This window comes from Meleagris gallopavo, chromosome 5, assembly GCF_000146605.3.
Source record: "Meleagris gallopavo isolate NT-WF06-2002-E0010 breed Aviagen turkey brand Nicholas breeding stock chromosome 5, Turkey_5.1, whole genome shotgun sequence".
NCBI classification, from domain to species: domain Eukaryota; kingdom Metazoa; phylum Chordata; class Aves; order Galliformes; family Phasianidae; genus Meleagris; species Meleagris gallopavo.
In genome coordinates, this window is record NC_015015.2 from 25,633,640 (window position 1) to 25,654,632 (window position 20,993).

At 39.3% G+C, this 20,993-nt stretch overlaps 1 protein-coding gene across 5 annotated transcripts in view; it reads left to right on the plus strand.

The window, feature by feature from the left end:
* Nucleotides 1-20,993, plus strand: part of DPF3 (double PHD fingers 3) — a 99,576-nt gene that overhangs the window by 16,788 nt on the left and 61,795 nt on the right. For 3 of the 5 annotated variants that reach the window (XM_019615598.2, XM_010711493.3, XM_010711495.3), the window contains exons 3-6: nt 12,537-12,664; nt 15,642-15,737; nt 16,771-16,809; nt 20,340-20,418. In XM_019615598.2, the coding sequence (XP_019471143.1) occupies nt 12,537-12,664; nt 15,642-15,737; nt 16,771-16,809; nt 20,340-20,418 (342 nt within the window). The remainder of the gene's footprint in view (nt 1-12,536; nt 12,665-15,641; nt 15,738-16,770; nt 16,810-20,339; nt 20,419-20,993) is intronic. The other 2 variants (XM_010711492.3, XM_010711494.3) reach the window with 1 other exon arrangement.

Below are 20,993 nucleotides of genomic sequence, written 5' to 3' on the forward strand. Positions count from 1 at the left end.
GCAGAACAGATGCATATGGCTTTCTATGTGATGCCTTCCAGACCAGAGATCTTACTTAGATTGCACTTGGACCATGATTTCCCCTCAAACTAACAAGATGATTTTGAGCCAGGACCTTAGCTGCTGTAGGTGTATACAGTTCCATTAAAGTCTATAGTGAGTGGCAATTTACATCAGCTAGAGCTGTGGCTCTTGATGTAGGAGAAAAGATGAAAACTTCACTTATGATGGACTTCTGAATGTGTGTAATTACCCTCGGGAAATATGGGATAGATTCCCGTAAAGCTGTAGAGAAAATTCTTTTATTGTTGGCCTAAAGTAAAAAGCATTGCATGAAGGAATAAAAAAACAAATTTTCAAAACTGTAGCATACAGTTAGTACTAAAACTACATTTAAGCACTAAGCAAGTGGCTCATTTCTTTGTATTTTTAAGAGATGCTGAATGCCTTTATATTGTCATGATTTGCTTTGTGAAATGACTGTGAATGATGGTTACAGATATGTGCTACTCTGACAGAGTGAAGGAATTTCTGCAGTGATGTTGCATTTGTAAATGATGCTGTGGGTACATCTGCCATGTAATGCTCAATGCCTAAGTGAGATAGCAGCATGGCAGGAGAATTGGAAACACAGAGGCTGTATCTGTGAGCAGTGCTATAGACCAATACAGTATCAGCAAACAAAGATACTATTAACTAAATAGAAAGAGTCAGGATTAAGCGCTTTGTGCCTCTGAAGCTGCTATACTAGGGATGGCACTATAAATATACTTACAGTATATTCTTCTGGGGAGCTTTCTTTTAATGTCTGAATGGGAAAAAAAAAAAAAATAGCCCTCTGCTGAAGATAAAGCCTCAAGTACATCTGAACTCTCAGCAAGTGCTACAGATGGAACCAGAGTGCATCCAACTTTTTTGTTTTGCCTTTCAATCCTGAATCTTAATTAGTTCCCTACTGCTTTAGTACATGCACAACATTCTAATAGTCATAAGGACCTACTCCAATCCACATTGCCATTTCCACAATTCATTCTTTCATACTAGTAGTCCCCCCCCCAACCCCCATTTTAGGAATAGTGTAAAGAAAACTAAATAGCGAAGCGTGTAGCTGTAGATTGATGAGGTTGTCACACCATTCTCTTCACCATTTTCTTCCACTCTGCACTGTTCTCTAATAGATGGATGATTGCTGGGGGGGAGAGAGTTAGCAAATCCCACAGCCAGATGTTCAGGGATGGACAGAGCGACCTTCTCCAGGAACCCAAAGGAGTATAACTGTGTCCTTCTGAGGAAGAAGGACACTCAGATGCCTCCGGCTGCCTGTGTTTATCTCTCTTTTCAAAAGGAGCACGAATGGGCTCAGCATGGCTGCAAGGATGGATGTTTCTCAGAGCATCGGGGAAATGACCAGTCATCCGTCTCTTTGCTGTGGAGTCTGCCTGCAGCCATCAATCTTGTAGCCCAGCACGGCAGCTCCTTTGGCTTAGTTTGGCTCAATGTTAGATGAACAAAGGGAAATGAAAGCTGAGCAGGGGAAAGGAGAGGAGAGAAACTATTCTCTATTTCACTTTATTTTCCCTTGATATGGCTCTCTCTCCTTCTCCCCCATTATCATCTATTCTTGCTGTATTTTGTAAGCTGTGGAAAATGGCCAAGAATGTATGTTTTTAGGATCTAGGAGCTTATAGCATTTTTTTTTTTGTTAGCAGAATGGAGAGAGAAATATTTGAAAAAGGATAATTCAAGGCCCAGAGCCTTCATTTTTTTCACAGTTTTCTGTGACGGTTTTCAGAACAAGATGCCATAGCTTAGCTGCAGTAGGCAAGGACAAGGAACACAATCTTTTCTCCATCTTATTTTCTTTCCTTGCCCTTTCTGATTCCTTCTTTAATGCCCCTTTAGTGTTTTCAGATGTGTGCTTCATCTCTTCACTCCCGTTCTGTTAAAAAAGCAATTGGAAGAGCCACATTATGGGGCTATTTGGAAAACAGTATGTACCCTAGTATATGCCCAAGAGCCGTGCTGGCAGCTCATGTCAGCAAACACTAGTTCACTTGAGCCTAGCCTGCCTGATACAGCAGTGCTGGGGCTGCGTAAGCTTTACACAAGCTGCCTAAGCTTATCCAGCACCTGTAGTTCATGCTGTGAAACTAGACGTCATGACAGTATCTTCATTGCAGCTGATAGGCAACCTGTCATAATCAAAAACATTCAGATATGTCTGCTTATAAACTTAGCATTGAATCAACTGACTCTAGTACTGAACTCGGATGGGCCACTTTTTCCTGAAATCCTCAGCTGTGATCTACTTTGAACCAGTCTGAAAAGAAAGAGGTATTTGAATTCACTGCCTGTGCTGGATTCCCAGAGCTAAGGTCTGCTTTTTTTTTTTCCACAGTGGGCTGTAACATGGCTGCTTACTCTGTTCTTCCCTAAAATTCCTGCCTCTGGATATCATAACAGAATGTATTTAGCTTACTTTATAGAAGGCTTATTTAGAGATGGCCTCACTCCTGTTAGCACTACCCAGTGTGGTGTATGACTGACGTATTTAATAAATGTGTGATTACATTTACTTCTAATTTTCCTCACTAACCTCAATGATTTAAGCATCAGGTCTGAAAGAGCCCGGCTCCCCTGCAGAACTGTTGTAGGAGATTTCTCTCTCCTACTTTTATTGTAGGCAAAGAATTGAGATCTTCCAGGCGTGCTCAAAGCTTATTAGGAGATTCAAGGCCCAATGAAGCACTAAGAGCAAGCAAGGGAACTCTGTAAAAGCAGATATTGGACACAGAGATGTGTCTGAGGAGTCTTTACCTGCTTCCGACCCAAATATGCCATCTGGAGTGAACAGGCTTATGCCATGATGGGGAAAATTTATACCATCCTGGGTTTAAAGGACTGCTTTGCAGTTTGTTTTTTTTTCCTTTTTTTTTCCTTTTTCTTTTTTTTTCTTTTTATTCTAAATGAAAAGCATAAACTCTCAAGAAAAACATTTATTTAGTGAAAACCAGTTTTTCCTCCTTGTTTGCGTAGGCTTTATAAGTGGGCACAAGACCTTTGTGAGCGGGGATATTCAGAGAAATCCCACAGCCTATCTTTCTTATTTTCTTTACAAATCAGATGGCATCGTTTTCTAACTTGTGAATTTAATTGTACTCCTTTCAAATGAATGGTCAGATTTTCTGCTGCTACTCATTTTGTCTGCCTGCAATTTTTGAAAAAGACAAATCTTGTTCATGCTGTCATGAGACAGCCTACCCCAGATGGCACATTTGTGTCTCGGGATGCCCTCTGGCTGGCCTTTTGGCAGGCATTCCAGTGGCTCTGAAGGTCACCTTGTTTACACCTTGCCTTTTCCCCCTCCCTATTCAGAGTCTTGCTGAGCCTGCAGGCTGGGCTTCACCATCTGCATTTTCTCTGGTGCCATTAATCTTCCTGTTTACTATTCTGTTATTAATTCTAGAGTTCACCTTTTTGTCTAAACGTTTTATAGGCCTCTTGGAATTCCTTGCCTTTTTTGTGGCAACAGATCTGAGCATTGCAGTAGATGATTTGCTTTGTTCTTTTCCATTTCTGAAGGGATCCCTACTAGAATCTCATGCTATTTTTCTAGCCTTCCTTCTTATAGTAACATTTTTTAGTTATATATCTTGATCTGTCAGAAGCACCTAACCATATGAGTAAATATTGTCCTCATTCTTTGGAAACCATGAATTGGCCACTGAGTGGAAGTAGTTCAGTGTTTTTCTTGGTTGGAAAAAACAAGTGTTTAAACCTGGTTTTGCGAGAACCTGGGAGATCACCTTGTCTTTTTGGTGCATTTTATTTGAATGTCTGAATGCCTATGAATATTAAACAAGTCTCCCAAATCCTATAGGGTAGATGAAAAATGTCTCCTCTTGACAGATAACAGTAACACAGTACTTTTGTTAGAGTATGGCTCGAGATCACATAGGAGGACAACAGCTGTTAATGAGAGCATTGTCTAAGATTGTTGTTTCCTATTCCTCGCTAAAATAATTGGTCACTTTGCTGTAGCCTTTCTGTTCTTCACTGGTGTTTATGCAGTTCTGGCACTTAGTGAGCTGTGGGTGCTGAATGAGCTCTTCTGGCACAAATGCAGTACCAGGGCCAGGATACTTATAGTCTAGCTGAGCAGCACTAATAAACCCTGCTGCATCCATGCTGATGCCTTCAAGCTTTGAGTGTCTCTGCCTGCTCCCTAGCACTTTGGGCTTCAGAAGGGCCTCATTAACTGAGCTGCAGCATCCCATGAGCATATGGACTCAGGTAGAGCTGAGCTCTGCACTCAGGCAAATAACCTCCTGCAATCCCAAGTAGGAGAAATTGCAGTGCAGGCTCCCAGGAATATTGCAGGACTCAGATTGGCTTTGGCAGGTTTATCAGCTCTGGCTTAATGCCGGCTCTGCTAGGCCCAGTCTGAATTAATTGGGATGCGTGTGCACTGCAGTTGAGAGATAACTGCATTACAGAGATTTATCTGCTACTAAAGGTATCCTCTCCACCATCCTTGATAAGGAAGAGGAGACGCTATGCAAAATGTCACAGAATTTGTAGCAAGGTTAAGGTATGGCTGTTTTATGTATGGTTTATGTATGAGGCTAGATTCAGTGCTGTCACATACCGAAATAGTACTGTTGGTTGCAGCAGAGGCCCACTCCCTGTTAGTACCTACAGGCTGCACACTGTGGGAGTGACTGATAGCTGTCTTGGTAATGGACAATAAACAGGTTCTGGTTCTTCTGATGGGTCAAATGGCCAAAGACCCATCCATCTGTGTGAGTCTACGTATACAACTACTTGCAGATAGGTTGACCAGGTTGTTCATTTACTCCATGAGAGACCAGAAGCCATGTAAGGGTGGTGCAAAGCCTGGAAGGATAGGTTATATGCTCAGAAACTTTCTCTAAATTGCAGCAGTTATCCAGCCTCTGTCACCTGATACTATCTACATTGCTTGTTTGTTCTCATTCTGCTGAAGTCCTGGCTTTGTCTGAGTCCATCTAGAGCACAAGCACAAGAGCAACGGTGAACACAAGTGAGTGTTATAATAATGTTACCGAAAGGAGATATTCTTTTACAGTTTGAACCTTGAGGGTAGTTATTTGATCCAGCATTTAGTCTGATATTGTAATTTGGCAGTCTTTGAAAAGCAGGTACAGTATATTAAATGTGACAATGATTTATATGTTTTCTGAGAAATAAATCTGTAAAGAACTTCTAAGAGACAACCAACAAGAGGGCTGTTTTTTATTTTATTGTGAGACTTTATAGAGGCATTCTAGTCTGCCAAGGAAATACAGCTGCTTGTAAAGTCCACATTTTGATGATGGGTTAAACTAAACAATATTTAACCTTATGTTTGAGGGCCTCTGCTCTTTTTAGCAGTTTTATTTCTCCCTCCTGTTGTGTTGAAGTGCCCTGAGGCATATTTTAGCTAGGGATTGATAGAGTTTTTTCCATTGGATCCTGATTTTAAAATTCAAAGCTATCCTCTGATTTTTCTGCAGTTTATGGTCAGGCTGAAGAAACTGTATGGTCTCCCTATATCGTATTTTCCTCTGTCTTCTTCCACTTCTTTTCTTTCTGTCCCTGCCCCATTCCCCAACTTTACCATGTGAGCAGCAGCTTTGAAGTAAGAGGTGCTATGGATTTTTCATTTTCCCGGTGTTCCCTATGTTACACCACAGTAATCTCTAAAATTCACAACAAGTGTTAATAAGATTCATTTTGAAGCAGTATAGAATCCCATGGTTTCAGTATGTTTCACGATGTGTATACAGAGCTGAGCTCTGCCCCTAAAGAGAATTTTCACTTAATGGAGGATAGTCCTCCAAACTATTCTTTCCACTCCAAATGACTGATATATGAAGAAACAGGTACTTGTTTTCAAGTAGTCTTGCTTCTAAAACATGTTTATTTTTCTACTTGATCTGATTCTCATTCTCACCCTGGCACTGTTTATCTTGTGATTGCAACAGCGCACGTGAGATTTGAAGGTGGAGTTGGAGGGAGAGTTGAAAGGTCTAAGGGGGCAGCCTTACAATCTCTAGACCAGTCATGGCTTTATTGTATCTTACTTGGATTAAAAAGAAAGTAAATTTGATGTTTGCAAGTGTTGAGGGGCATTTGTTTGGCTTTAGAGACCCATCATGAGAAGCTGTGTCAGCAGCAGTCTAGTTTTAGTAAAGGCTGGAGTGACTGGAGATCCTGTGGGTAGCAGTTGGAGAGGACTGGAAGTGTTGAGCTGACACTGGAAAGTTTGCTACAGATGGGTGCAGTGATACTGGGAGAACAGGTTGAGATAGCAAGGATTGTGAAACGCCAGGATTAGAGCATAAGGGCACTGGCATTGAGCATTTGCCCCTGGGCTAGCAGGTAATGGTGCAGTGAAAGTAGAGTTTTGGAGATCTGTAGGAGGAATGGAGATCAGTACTGTGCTGTGCTGACAGAGGCATGCTTAAGGGCAAAGCTTGCAGAGCCCTATCTTTAGTGTGTACCTGGTTCTGGTCACTGCTTTCAAAGCATCCATTCCAAGGACAGTAGCAAATCACTGTACTGGCCATGAATGTAACAAGCAAGCAAATAAACACGCTGAGGAGAGTCTGGTAGTGCCCATACAGAAAAGCTGCAAAATCTAGCTATTCAGTGTAAAGCATTGTCTCCTCATTCTCTCTTAAGGGATTCCGTCCTCCCTGCCCCCACCTTTTGCACTCTAACGCTATATTTGTGCCTTGGAGATGTGGAGATGAACATATGATGGATGGATGGATGCTGCTAGTCTGGGTTTTTCACCACCATTTCCCCTGGGGCACTCTGTCTGCTGGCAGAGAGCACCATCCCAAAAGATGGTATCTTTTGCAAACTCGACAGCTAACAGACAGCTTCTCTCTCTGCATATTTCCCAAAAGAAGAGCAGGCTTAATCTGGTTTTTATATGGCATATTTCATTATAATCTTTTTGACTTCCCATGTTCCCACTACACCATCATAAATAAAATGCTGGGGGTGGGAACAGCAGAGATGCTGAGGCTTCACACTCTTATGACACTGATAGATTCTCATTTTAAACTGTCATGGGATTTAATTGCTTGCTGAGCCACTGCGCTGCACTTTCAAACACATCCTGCCACATCCTCTTAATGAGCTTAGTGGCTGCATTTGCTCAGCAGTAGTTCTGTTTGCTGTGAATTAGGTGGTTTTTCAGACCACCTATGTGATTTTAAAGAGCCAGTGGTTCTTAAGGTAATATCTTTGGATTTGTCCATCTTAAACAGCACTTCATGGACTCCTAATATATTGTTTCCTCTGGCACTTTTTATGTTCCAAAAAAACAGCACCAAGAAACAAACACACAAAAAATCTATGTGCAAAGTCAGTGTTTGTCTAAGAGGGCTTTTGGAAGCCGGATTGCTTTGGTTTGCATAGTAGCTGTCTCTGGCATGATAGATCATGCTGGAACTCACCCAATAAGTATCTCTGTTCCCAATTAGAACTGGAAATGGAGCTGCTTAGGAGTGCACAGGGATGATGGCTTGGGTGGCAGCTGCTACTGTGTAGATGGAAATGATCCATTGTAAAACAAATACATTATGCTGTATAGAAAAAGGAATGATTGTTTTTAATTTATTTTTCAAAGAGACACTGAAAAGTTGCTTAGCTCTAATGCATCTTAAACCAAATGTAACACATTTAAGGACAGTCATGTACTGCTGTTTTGGTGAATCAAATCTTGAAAAAGCCCACCATTTCGTAGGATTTATGGAAATGTGATTCTTTTGGACATGACATCTCCATAGAAAACACATATTGGAATGGTGCTGGCATGGGTGCTTGCTCAGATTCTACCACTGCAGCCTATTGATCTTGATAAATAGAGAGGTTGTTGCACTGGGCTGGTAAGCAAAAATAACCATGTTAATTTAATCACCATGGAAAGGACTCTGCCAAGTTAAGAAACATAAATTTTAATTATTGGTAGACATGCATATTTGCATTGTGCTATATACACGTTTAGCTGTGACACCAATAATACCTTGGTTTATTTAAACAGGAAGAAGTTTTAAATGACATTTTTGTTTTCATTGATGAATTTTGTTGATTTCCTCTTCCATTTTCTTAGTTCTGGCTTTCAATGTGTGCTATTCCCTGCATCTCCTACACTAAGCAGATGCTATTGTATTTGCAATACTAATCAAAAGGGAACTTAACTACAAACTGTCTTAAAATTGTTATATTAAAAAAGGGTAAGCTTTTAGTTATATGGCTTTTACTAGTAGTTATTACTTGTTATAAAGATTATGTTCTATGAAATTGCTATGTCTGAAGAAGAGCTTGTGATTAAAAACTAGGAGTTACAATAGAAAGAATTTAGAACAATTAGTGAGTAGCAAATGTTATTACCTATATTTAAACAGGGTTTGGATGTGATTCAAGAATTTAAAGAGCCATAAATTCTACATGAACACTGGAGAAATTGATTGAAACAGTAATTAGGTGTAAGCAGTGAAGCACCTGGGAAATGATGATATAGGAGGTTCTGACTGATTTTTTTCCTCCCAAAGGAAAATCATATCTCACCACTCTTAAAATTCTCCACATGGTATGTAAAGGATTAGGAGATAAGGAGGTTGACAATTTACTTAGACTTTCTGAAGACCTTTGGTCTTCTCCAAAAATAAACAATGCATTGTCTTGGATCAAAACTTTTAGAATAAAATACAAAACAAAGAATTTTACCAAAAAAAAAGAAAAGAAAAGAAAAGAAAAGAAAAAAGCTAACAGCCACTGCATCAAGGTTTTCTGTTTGTTCCAGTGTTGTGTAATGTAGAAATGAAACACTTGGAGAGAGAGATTGAGGAGTTAGGTACAAAAATTTGTACGTAGTACAAAGTTATCTGGAGCAATTGTGGCTAGGGGAGGCATCCTGTGTGAGGGCCTCTTAGTGGGGATCAGAATGTCCTTTGAGAATGGGCAGTGGGATTGACATTTTAATTTGCATTCGAAGTCTCACCTACTGGAAGTTCTTGTCCCTGTTACAACTTGCTAATTCTGCCTATCATGCAGCCCTGGACACTGTTGAGGCAGTGGATACTGCCTGGGAGAGAATGCTGTGGACACTGTAAAGAACAGTTCAATGCATTTGTTTAAGTAGAGGATGTGGCTTCATCTGAATATGTTAGGTGTGGTATTGGTCCATCTTGATGAGATTTTTGAAGAATGAGAGGAAGTTCAGAAAGATCTGACATGACAGAGTCACAGAAAAACTCTCATGACAGGGTAATAGAAAAGATTGTGACTGTCTTTGAAAGGAAAGATGTGGACATTTTGGACGTTGTGTTGAGGGACATGATTTAGTGAGAACTATTGGTGATAGGTGGATGGTTGGACTGGATGATCTTGTAGGTCTTTTCCAACCTTGGTGTTTCTGTGATTCTGTGAAGTGGACAGAAATGACAAAAAAGTTTGGCCAGGAACTTCTATTTTCACTATTTTATAGCAAGAACAAAGAGACAGACAATAAATAAAGTGGAATACTCCTTCTTTCAAACTGTAGTTCAATTGCTGAACTCACTCTGGTAGGAAGGCACTGAGGACAAAAGTGCATCAAAATTCAGAAAAGGATGGGCTATTCTGTGTATTTCCAAAGGAGCTAGATGTAGGATAACTGGAAGTGATACTGCATTTATCCCTCAGGTCAGACCTATTAGATAGTGTTGAACTATTTGTCTAGGTTAACTGAACCATCTTTTAGATTTTTGGACACTTTTATCTCTGAGGATTCAATAAATGTTTTGGAAATATATTTTCCTGACTTCATTACTGTCTCCCTTTAGAGACTAGCCATCTTCCAGGAAAGACTGAATTCATTACAGAAATAGAATTCATTACAAAGATGTCTGTGGACCTTCATAGGTTCTTAAGCTGTAAACTTTACACTTCAGGTAAGGCAGTCTGCCATTTCCCACTTTCTAGAGCTGCTTAGGACTGAAAATGGCTCGTAGAAACTACTGGCAGAGAAGGAAATAAAAAAAATTGAATAGCTGTTAGCTCAACGGGTAGGTAGGAAGCAACTGTCCTGAGTTTCTTTTCCCAAGATTTCCTCCTTGCTACTTAGTTCTTGGATACTGAATCTCTCCATCAATAAACTGGGTATAAAAATATTATGTTACACTACCTTGTCAACAGGATGTTAAATTTAATAATTGGAAAATGCTCTGAGACTTTTGGATGAAAATCTTCCTGGAGTAATGATGCTGGAAAGAGCAGAGCCAACACTAAATAAACATGCTTTTTAAAAACAGTTGCCCTTTTTTGACCTTAAAGCCTACTTTTTCCTATGAATCTTCAATATTTCTGGAACAAACAGGAAGTAGTTTTACTTTCATAAATATTTTACTTCTCCCCTCTCTTTATTGCTCATTCTCTTTACTAATGCATTTGTTTTCTGGGTTTATCAGAGACAGGCATAACTTGTTGCAGTGAAGACATGTTTGTTACTGCTGCCCTTGAGCTTGCTTGAAGCTTCTTCTCTTGCTGAAAATATGATTTTCAGTTGGATTTTGCAGTCCTGAAGGTTCACAATACAAAACAAGTGCCATTTTGCACCTAAGTGCAGAACTTTGAAACCAGCCTAGCCCAAGGCCAGAGATGATTTTGGAGGTTCCTCCGTAACTTGAGGTTCAAGTATTGTGACTTGTACATAAATCAAGTCTAAAGACCTTTCTTTCTATTGAAATGTTTGGATTTAGCATCCAGAAGGAAGTAGCAGGAGTTTATAAGTGAAATTTTTATCTTCATGATTCTCCATTGACTTGTCTTTTCTCTAGCCCAAATAAGGGAAAAGTTGGAGTAGGTGGCATAGTAATGGAGGGTGTGCAAAGCTTCATGATGAAAACAGAGGCTTGATTAAATAGGCCTCCTTGTGATGAGAGGGGGTCATTTCCATTGATCCCCTCCCGTTGTGTATCCTGGGAGTTTCCTCTGAAAATCCCAGTGGTTTGAATTTTCTGCATGGTTTGTACTCAGCCTCTCCCTCCATGAATAGAATAGCTTTTGCTGGAATTTTTGCTGGATTTTCTGTGGTTATTGGCTGAACAGTTCTCTCACTTCAGAAAACTTGAGCAAGCATTTTCTGGAAGCACTGATGAGGGACCCTGAGTAGTTTACTGGCTTGGAGGTTTTTATGAAATGAGCAGACATATTCCTGGGACACAGTTGCCCCCAGGAAACAGATTATAATTTACTGTCTCAGGTGGGAAGTGTTCATTCATTATTTGGATTGCAGGAGTGATTTGGAGTTTTATAAACACATAAATTTATGTCCTACAGAGTTTACAACTCGTGGTGATAGAAAAGCAGGCCAGCCTCGAGCAGATCGGGAAACACAATACAGTCCTATAAGATGAAAAGTGAACAGAACTGTGAAATCAGGACACCAGATGCTGTTTTGTAAGCATCAATTCTATACATTATTGCTCAGTAAATATAGAGGCTAAGAGGAAGGAATTAATTTTAGAAGGGAGGGAGAACTTGAGAAATCCATGCTTTGGCATTGTCAGGTAAAGAGACATTCAGGATGTCTTCCTGCCATAGAATTGCTCTGAATGAACACCTACACAAGTAGGGTAGAGGCCAAGATCTGCAAGGAAAATGTAACTCTTTCCTGGGTGCATTTTAACATCTTGCTAAAATTAACATGCTATATTTGCCTGTCTGCTCCTCATAATCTAGTGACAGAATTCCGAAGGGGATTTATGCTCTGTACCTTCACTTGCATGGCAAGTTGCATCAAGCTTCCTCATGAACTCTCTTTATCATTTGAAGTCCCATGCCTCAGGCCTGCCCCTGCACCACCCGTTAGTTCTTAATGCCGTGGCTGAGGTTCATCCAGCTACATGAGCTAGATTCCGTGTTTGTAATTGTTTGCTGGTGGTTCTTCTTTGTACAGTCCCATTTAGACCAAACTGAAGATTTTATCTAGTAAAAAATGGGAGCAGATATTCAATGAAAATTCAAGGCTAAAATTCCATTTGGTTGTTTTGTTTGTTTCTGAATTGGCCCCACATATTCTACTTCCCCATGTGGGGAACAAGCCCTTCTGTAAGAAAATGCTGCTTGTAGCTTTTCCGTATCAACTCTGCCGGATGCTAAATTGCACGGAACTACTTCTCCACTTCAAAAGATCAGATCTTCATATTTGGAAAGACTTGGTTTTGTTCTTCAATTGAAACATAGGGAGTTTACATTACATTTTTTCCCTCCTTTTATTTCCTGTTGATGTACTATGTCTGCCCCTCTTGTCCTGTAAGCAAACACAGCTCTTCAAAAAAATATCAGATTTTCAGCAAGATAGAAACAAATCCTTTAAGGGAATCCTTAGAGATCTGGAGAACTCTCCTTCAAGATACAAGCAAGCTGGAGGATTTGTTAGTCGTCTTCTTGTTGGCTCTGTCCTTCTACTTGTGAGCTGCCTGGAGAGATGCATGAAGTTGGTGTTTTTTGTTTTTCAGAAGTTGATCTGCCTCTGAAAAAAGATGGCTTCACATCAGAAAGTACAACACTGGAAGCCTTGCTGCGTGGAGAGGGAATTGAGAAAAAGATGGACACTAAAGAGGAAGACCCTATACAAGAAATCCAGGTAAAGGAGATACTTGTGCCCTGACAGCAGTGCTGATTTTTATGATTTGTCTCTAAGCATAGCAGATTTTGTCCTGTTGCAGAATAGTTCATCTGTTGATAGTTGTGTCATTCTGCTGTCAAAATGTTATCAAACCATTGTGCTACACTGTGATGCTCAAAATGAACTGAGGATCTCACTCTCTTCTTCTGTCACAGACATCACAGTCACTTGGCTGTGTTCTGCTCAGCTTATGTGTTGCAATTTACAACAGTAGGAGACAACTGCATACAGAACGAACAAGTAGAGATGGGTCCCAAGCATAAATCAAATTTTAGTGTCTCAGATTTAGAATGAGTTTGAACATGGGTTTGAAGTTGTATTTGCAGCAGTTGACTGTTAAAAGAAAAAAAAAGAACAGTATTTGTTTTTTGAGTTTTTTTTTGTTTTGTCTGTTTTCAGTTGTACTGAGAATCCTTCTGGAAATATTTAAGCAAAATAAATAATTAAATATATTCTAATGTTAATTATCTCAGTTATTATTAGTGATGAAAAATATTGCCTCTTTACATGCGTTACGATTGGAAACTTACAGGAGTATTTGTCAAGATTCCATTTCATCCTTTAACAATATAAAAAGTAGAAAAACGTTTGTTGGTCTGTCACAGAAGGAATTCAGCTAATGTAAAGGGTTCTTAAGGGCCTCTTCCTTCACATAGGCATCTTAAATTGCTAGGAAAGCAGGCTTCTTGTATGGGAACAGCAGCAAATATTTGGTGATAGTAAAACACCATTGCGCTATGAATCTCCACTAGTGATGTTTAGGGAGAATCATTAGCAATATGTCTATCTTGATCATTTTGGCTGAGATACAAGATGTTGCATCTATACCTAAAACTAGTAAAAATTTGAGTGGGCAGACCCATGCCAAATAAAACAGAAATGTGCAGGCTTCAAATATATATTATTTAGAGATCAGTCCTACGGATCTATTTGACAGTATTCAACTGAACATGTAATGGCAGCAAAATTAGGTCTTCCAGTAACACAGATAAAGGAGTACCATCAAAGAGGAAGCATCCTATGTACAGTTGGTACATAACAGAGTAGAGGATTTTGTCCTGCCACGAATTAGTATTGAATGTGTTTCCCTATCATTTGCTGGAGAAGACTTAGAATAACCTTTTGACCATGTATCAGAATGGCTAAACCCTTTCTGCTGGGAATTCAAGTGATTATCCTGACAGTGTCATCAAATTTGCACATGGTTACTTACTCTCCATGTCTTAAATTGATGCTCGAATTTAAAATGAAGAAAGTGGATTGTAGCATTCCTCTTAACTTTGCCTGCATAGTATTATTAGTATAAGCTAGTTCCTTCTTGCCCCACATACAATATAGTGTCAGCCTTCTCTTTTTTTTATTTTTGAGATAATTTGAGATATGAAGCGCAGTGAAAATATAGATTCATATCAGTAAATTTGCATATTTTCTTACATAGCACTAGTCTCTTCATGCACAACATTTTCCAAGTGCTGTAGTTATCTAAGACCAAATTATATGTAATTGCATGAATTTTAAAGAAAGATTTTATATATATAGAACTGGAACTTGCTCTTCCACCTTCTAATGTTTAGCAGTCAAGTATTATGGGAAGTTAGATTTCATGATGGTCTAATCTTATTAATAGCTTCCTGAGATTTAGAAGTAAAAGAAGAAACCAGATGAAGAGTTGATCCTCTACTGTGTTCAAAGAACTATTTGTCATTTAAAAAAAGGCACTGTCCTATAATAGTCTTAAAAATTTAGCTGATAAAATAAGTATAAGGTTGTACAGCTGGTCTTCCAAGGACAGGCTTTTTCTTTAAGTTTCTCTTGTAGTCTTTCCCACAAATTCACAATTCAGTGCTTGAGATGTGTAGGAAGAAAACAAAGCCACTGTGATTTGCTTCTAAGTTCTCCCTATGTTGGCTCTCAAATAGCTGTTAACTAGGAATTGTGTGGAAGTGACAAAAATAGTAAAAGGTTAAAGAAAAGCCATCCGATCAGCTTAAAGTCATGTATTTGAATCTGGAAACATTGTAGTTTAGGTGAATGGTGTCATAGTACCCACATAATGAATGGCAAGAATAGCTCCAGCTTTTATCTTTATTTGCAACAGGGATGCCAGAGGTTGAGGGGGGTTCCAGCAGCTTTCCACGTTAGTGTTGTGATTGTTCATCTTGCTATCATCTGTGCTGTGTCCAGTTTGTACATGTTTTGGCCTGGATTTCATTCTGTAGAGGTTATGTTTCAAAAGGTCAAGTTGAAATTCCCTGACACTGTTATGTGAGATGATGAATTGTTATTGTAGTTTTCATTATTATTCCTATTAAATAATTAATTGAAGTAACTATTGTTCTCATAGCTTCAATGAGGCCTGCACTCCCTCAGTATTCACATGTTGCAAAACCCTTTCTCCAGATTTCAGAGTTGTACCAGCAATGTAAGAACTGAAAGATGTTGCTTTCTGGATTCACTGAAGATGCTGGGATATGTGTAGGAATTTTCTCTGTTTTTGCTTTCAAGAAGAAAAAAAATCCCCAACAACTGATTTACATTGTTAAAGTGCATTCTCAACATTAGAGAAAAACAAAGGCACAAGAAACCAAATTCAAAAAGTCATGCGAACAATTTCCCAGAAAGGACCTGCATTTGAGCACTCTACTACTTGTATAGTCTTGGGATATCAGTGCCAGTGTTGTTTTTTGGAGATCTTTTTTCCTTCCTTGACTGATACCAGTGGTGTTTTTTAATAAGAACTCCTTGAAGAACTAAGGGTGAAAGGGAAAGCAGATTTTGCTTTAGCTGAAAGAAATAGGGATTCTGGAATCTTATTTAGCATTATATCATTAATCAAGTGTAATTTAATAACCTACAGTCTCTATGGTAAAGAGCAGTACTTGTTTGCATGTGTCATCTTTTCTTCTAACCGTTCCTATTTATTGTTTAACCACAGAGGGTTTTAGAAAATGATGAAAATGCAGATGAAGTAAATGAAGAAGAGGATTTGGAGGAAGATATTCCAAAACGAAAGAACAGGCCAAGAGGACGGGTAGGTGAAGTTAAACAGAAAGGAAGGAAGCAAGCTTCTGCTTTCTGGTGTATATTTTTAACATGTGTTGTATATGCAAAGTGTATATCCATGTAGGTAATTTTCAGTGATACAGTTAGATTTTTTTTTTTAACTTTATTTTTTGCAAATTATAATGTGAAGAGACTACACTAAGAATAAAAACTTGGGATGAATGATTTATAGTAACATATTTATAATTTTTATGTATAATAATTATGGTGACATCCTGCTATTACAATGCTCTTATTCTAAAACAGCATTTACTAATTACAAAAAAATAATACAATAATTCAAAAATAAATTCAATAATGATACCAAAAAAAAAACAACCAAAAAACCTATTAATAAAACTAACTTGAACTGCATTAATATGTTTTGAAGCTTTCTCCAAGGTAGCACTTTGTGGTTGACATTTTGGCCCTCTTGAACCCTTTGGCAAATCTTCCATTTGCTTAGAATGGGCAATATTATCCTTAGGGGAGTCTGCGTCCCTTCTCTTACCTAAGACATCTTTTCACAATTTCAGCAGGGCGCCAGTTAAGTAATAAAGCTAATGTTTTAAAACTTGGAATCAGCGTTTTTAATTGTGGCCCCTGAAGCTAGGCATCTGAATAAAAATGAACATAATTCTCAGAAGTTTCAAGCATTTTCATCTCTCCTTGGTTCCAGTGGATGCTGCAGGGGCACAGGAGCTCTAGAAGTACCTTTTGATGTGTTTGTAGAAGTCAAGCAAGAAGGGCCACATTTTAGGCCAAATAAGCAGGATATAATAGCTTTTGAGTAAGAGAGGGACATGAAACCACACTGAATACTTACAATGTGCTTATGCATCAAACCCTCTCTTTTGGTTTCTTCTGTTGTTGTATTGTTTCAGTTTTCTGCTCCTCTTTGTTTTGGAGCTTAAATTCTTTAATATAAGATCAAAGCACTTTATTAACTGGATAAGTATATATTTCACCTTCCTTATTCTCAAAATCACCTGAACCAGTTTCTTTCTTTCTTTCTTTCTTAGCCAAAGACCCCCACCTGGAAAAAAATTTTCCAGAAAAATGTAAGTTTCAGAAAATTTGTATGAACAAGTAACCAAAATGAGGAGTTAGAATCGATACACGCACACAAACTTGACTGTAGCTATCAACAAGTATTCGAGGCTAACAAGTATTTTCTAATAAGCTGCTCTCACATAAATTGTGCATGCGGATTAGGGTAAGTGAAGGGGAGCAAACAGCTATAAAAGCCTACTCAAGAGAAGGGAGTTAACTGTATGCATATATTTCAGGCCTACACAAACACAGTCCTTGAAGTTGTTATGAGCAAAGTTCTACTCCCCTGTTCAGGAAACTGATTGAGAATATCTGTTGCTTTCTTTCTCCTGCAGTAGAGAAAGGAGTTGGAGAGTAGGTGTCCTATTCATTTTGAAGCATACGTTTACAACTTATTTCTGCCCTGGAACTGCCTCCCTATTAAGAACAGGATCAGCAGAATCTCCTATCTTTTCTGTTGCTAACTAACTCCTGCTCTGCTAGTGCCCTGGCTTCACTTGGTGCAAAAAAGAGAAGTTAGAAGAGTGCCAAATACTTTGAGCAATTTTCGTTTTTGTTTGATGGCATCAATAGCCAAAGTAAAATGTGGTATGAATTAGGATTTCAAAATTAGGACCAGATTCCTAGCTGTTGAAAACTGGTAAGCCTGAACTGAAGCCTGAATTACATCTGTTCACGACTATTTTGTTGCCCTTCAAGCAACCCTTTTCAAATGTGAGCCTGACCCAGTGAAGGGAATCAGGACTGAGGATTTGAAATTAGGGGATATGAAACTTGGGCAGCACTTTGTTTCTGGGAAGGAGGTGGTGAGGGTATTTTTAGAGAATAGAAGAGGGGAAGGATGTCTGTAGGAAACTAGATCCTGCAGAGTGTGGCCTTTGGGAATTCAGAGTAATGAGGGCTGGCAGCATTGATAAAGGGTTAAATGCGGCAGATCTACTGCTTTGGACATTCCATTGGCCCTTCTTTTTCTTACGGCGTGATTTTATTTTTAATTCTTTATTCCTCCATCTGTCCCTCTGGCTACCCTCTCTGGCTGCTTGAGGACTGCTTCAAGGCTGCTGTGCTATGGCTCCCAGGCCTCATGTCTCATTGCTTGTGCTCTGTCCTGTCAGAAAAATGAAGGCAATGATGGGTGACTGAATTCAACAGACCAGAGTGCTGACAGCAAGCACGTGGCACTCAGTTGAGAGCCTCTGGTGCAGCTGCTAAGCTTGCTACCCCCTCATAGGACTGTTAGGAAGGATGCTGAAGGCTGAAGGAATGGATTTACAGAAGGAGCTTTTTAGTATCTGTGATAGACAGGAAAAATGTTGTAGGAACTACGAAGGATGTTTTGCTAAGAGACAGGAGAGGAATGCAACTGCAGCTATACAGACTGCATGCTCCTCAGCTGAATATCTCCTAGAACTTTTTCAAAGACACTGAATGCATTTAGGAACCAAGCTCCCAGTGAAAGTCATTGACTCCCTATGTGTTCAGTGCATGAAAAAGTACACCTGACGTGCGGACATGAAATGAATGCTGTACCCTAACATTTCTGTGGAGAACTGCTTGAAGGGGAATGGCTGGCTGCAGGATTAGTGAAACTCTGAGCAACAAACCTTAAATTGCCATCCTTTCTGAAAGGTGTCAATGTAAAAATGAAATGTCCTTACTCAACAGACGTATTCTCAGCGTGAGAATCAAAACTACTGACTAATAACAACAACAACAGAAAAGACTTTTCAGTTTATTCACAGCCCTGAAAAGCCTGGTAGGATAGGGAAATTGGATCCTAATCCAGATGCCAAAAGAAATATTTATTAAGAAACAATCAGTTGTGTCTGTGAAGACTCTCTGATGAGCTGAGGGTACAGGAGCTGCCAGAGATCTAAATTCAGCTTGTAGCACATTTTGCAGTAGTGATTGAAGAAAGAAACTTGCCTTGGATTGATTTCGTAGCCCACAGGGGATTTACAGAGCTGACAGTCAAAGAGAAAAATATTGTAGGCTAGTAAACTGATTTTTAAGGTGATATGGTCAGTGAAGTAGCTTCTACCAAACAATTGTTGTTTGAGTCCTTTTCCAGGGCAAAACTGCTTTTCAGTTCACCCTTACAAATCTCACTTTGCACGTGTGTTGATCTGCACAGAATTCTTTGCAGAAGGCAGAGCTATACTTGTCATACCTAATGGTACATACCCCATCCAGAGACCTGTGAATCCATGTCTTTCCTTCAGGACTGTGTAAAGAGACCTGAGAAATCCAGTGAAATAATATGTGAAGTTTTTCTAAATCCCTGTTTCAATAGACTGTGGTAAGGCTACTGTAAATCTTCTTTTGTGCTTCTCAAATAGTGCAAGTTCAGTCCAAAATTCATAGAAGAGGGACAGTGATTATATGACTGCTTAGTATCTAGGGAACTAATATTCTGAGGATTTCTACATCTTCTCTGGCTTTACTTGATGAAGCTTTCTTGTTTTCACATGCAAAACTTGAAGGGTTTGAGTCAGCTGGCCTTGTCTAGGATGATTGTCTAGGATGAGAGACATCAATAATTTAATAAGAGGAGCAGCAAAAACTGTTTTGTCGCTTTTAACCAGGGACAGATTGGCTGACAGTATTTCCAAAGGGCTAACTAGCCATCTACCTGCAGACCACTTCTTCACACAAAGATCAAGTCTTAAATTGTTATCTGCAGACTGTACGTTAACATTAAACCATTTAAGGCCTTGTCTCAGTTTCCAGTTGCACATCAAAACCATTCCCATTGAACAGATATGAACCGTCCCCTTGTTGGCATCTCAGCTGAGAAGGGTTAGGAACAAGTGGCTTTGATGCTGGATTCCATTCTTAACCCTAGAGCTCAGGACAGAGCAGTGTGTGCTGTGGAGAAACAGAGGTTTTCAGTTTCCAGGGCTGTCAACTGGCTATGTTTTAGGAACACAGAACTGCAAAGAGACCTTTCTGGGTAATTCCAGTTCTTTGCTCTTGCAGGTAGACATATTACCTAATCTTTTCCACTAACTGACTCAATTTTATAATTAGCCACAGTATCTTTGTCGCAGTTAGAAGCCGTTTCGAAACAGTGCTTTTCAGCTACGTATCCAAACAAAGCAACTCCTCACCACCTCTGAAAATATTAAAGGAGGTAATTTTACCTCTGCTTTATTTGAGGCCTGTTTTCTGATTAGTTTGAAAGTTATGTTTATTCTTTACCACCAGTTCATCTATTCATAAATTCATATTCAGTAAGAAAGGTATTTGAACTTTTTAGAAAATGATAAAGCGTAATGATACTTACCTGAATACGTTCTGACAGTGTCCTAAGGATGAACAGTTTGGGTTATCTGTGGAGAGGATCTCTGCTGCATTACAAGGTCTATTAACATAGTGCATATCTTAGGAGTTGAAGGGTCAAACCCACCCTTGATAAACCTTTATGGAAGCTGAGGGTTTGTTTAGTTTATGCTGCACATTTTTCATAGGAGGGTGAGGGGCACCAGGAGAATTGAGGGGCAGGAGAATAATGTTAACATTCCTCTTGTTCTTGCAGGCTCGGGGATCTGGAGGTGGCAGGAGACGAAATGATGCTGCCTCCCAGGATGATCATGACAAACCCTATGTTTGTGACAGTAAGTAGCACCTAGTCAGCTGACTCCGCTTCCAGCCTGGTCCTGCCAGCTCGGTGCACTCTGGTTTCATCTATTCTTTTCCAGCAAAGTATTCTGCTGCTCTCTGACTTGCATGTCTGCCACCAGCTACTGCTGCTGCTCTTAGTGTGGTTTTTTTTGCACAAAGGAAATAAAATAAAGTCCTCAGCAAGAATCCACTTCTCTTTGTGCTATAATAAATCATCTCTTCTATTTTCTATCTCTTTCTCCTTCTCTTTTTCTGACTTCTAGGATTTTTTCCTTCCCCTTGTGTAAGATTCACCCTCTATTTCTTTCTCTGTTCCAGACAGTTACAAACAAAAGCATAACTCAAAAATCTCTGACAAAGGTATTTCACCCTTGTATCACTTTACATACTTGGTGATTCCCTTCAGTCCTTTGGAGATCTCACTGGGCTAAATTTTGAAGGTCTTGTTTTCATCCCTTATTTAGAAAGGACTGCAGTGGCATCATCAGGAGTTGAGCCCTCCTAAAAAAGAAACACAATTAGAATGCTCTGTTTTGATACATATTCCCTTTGAATATAACCATGCTGT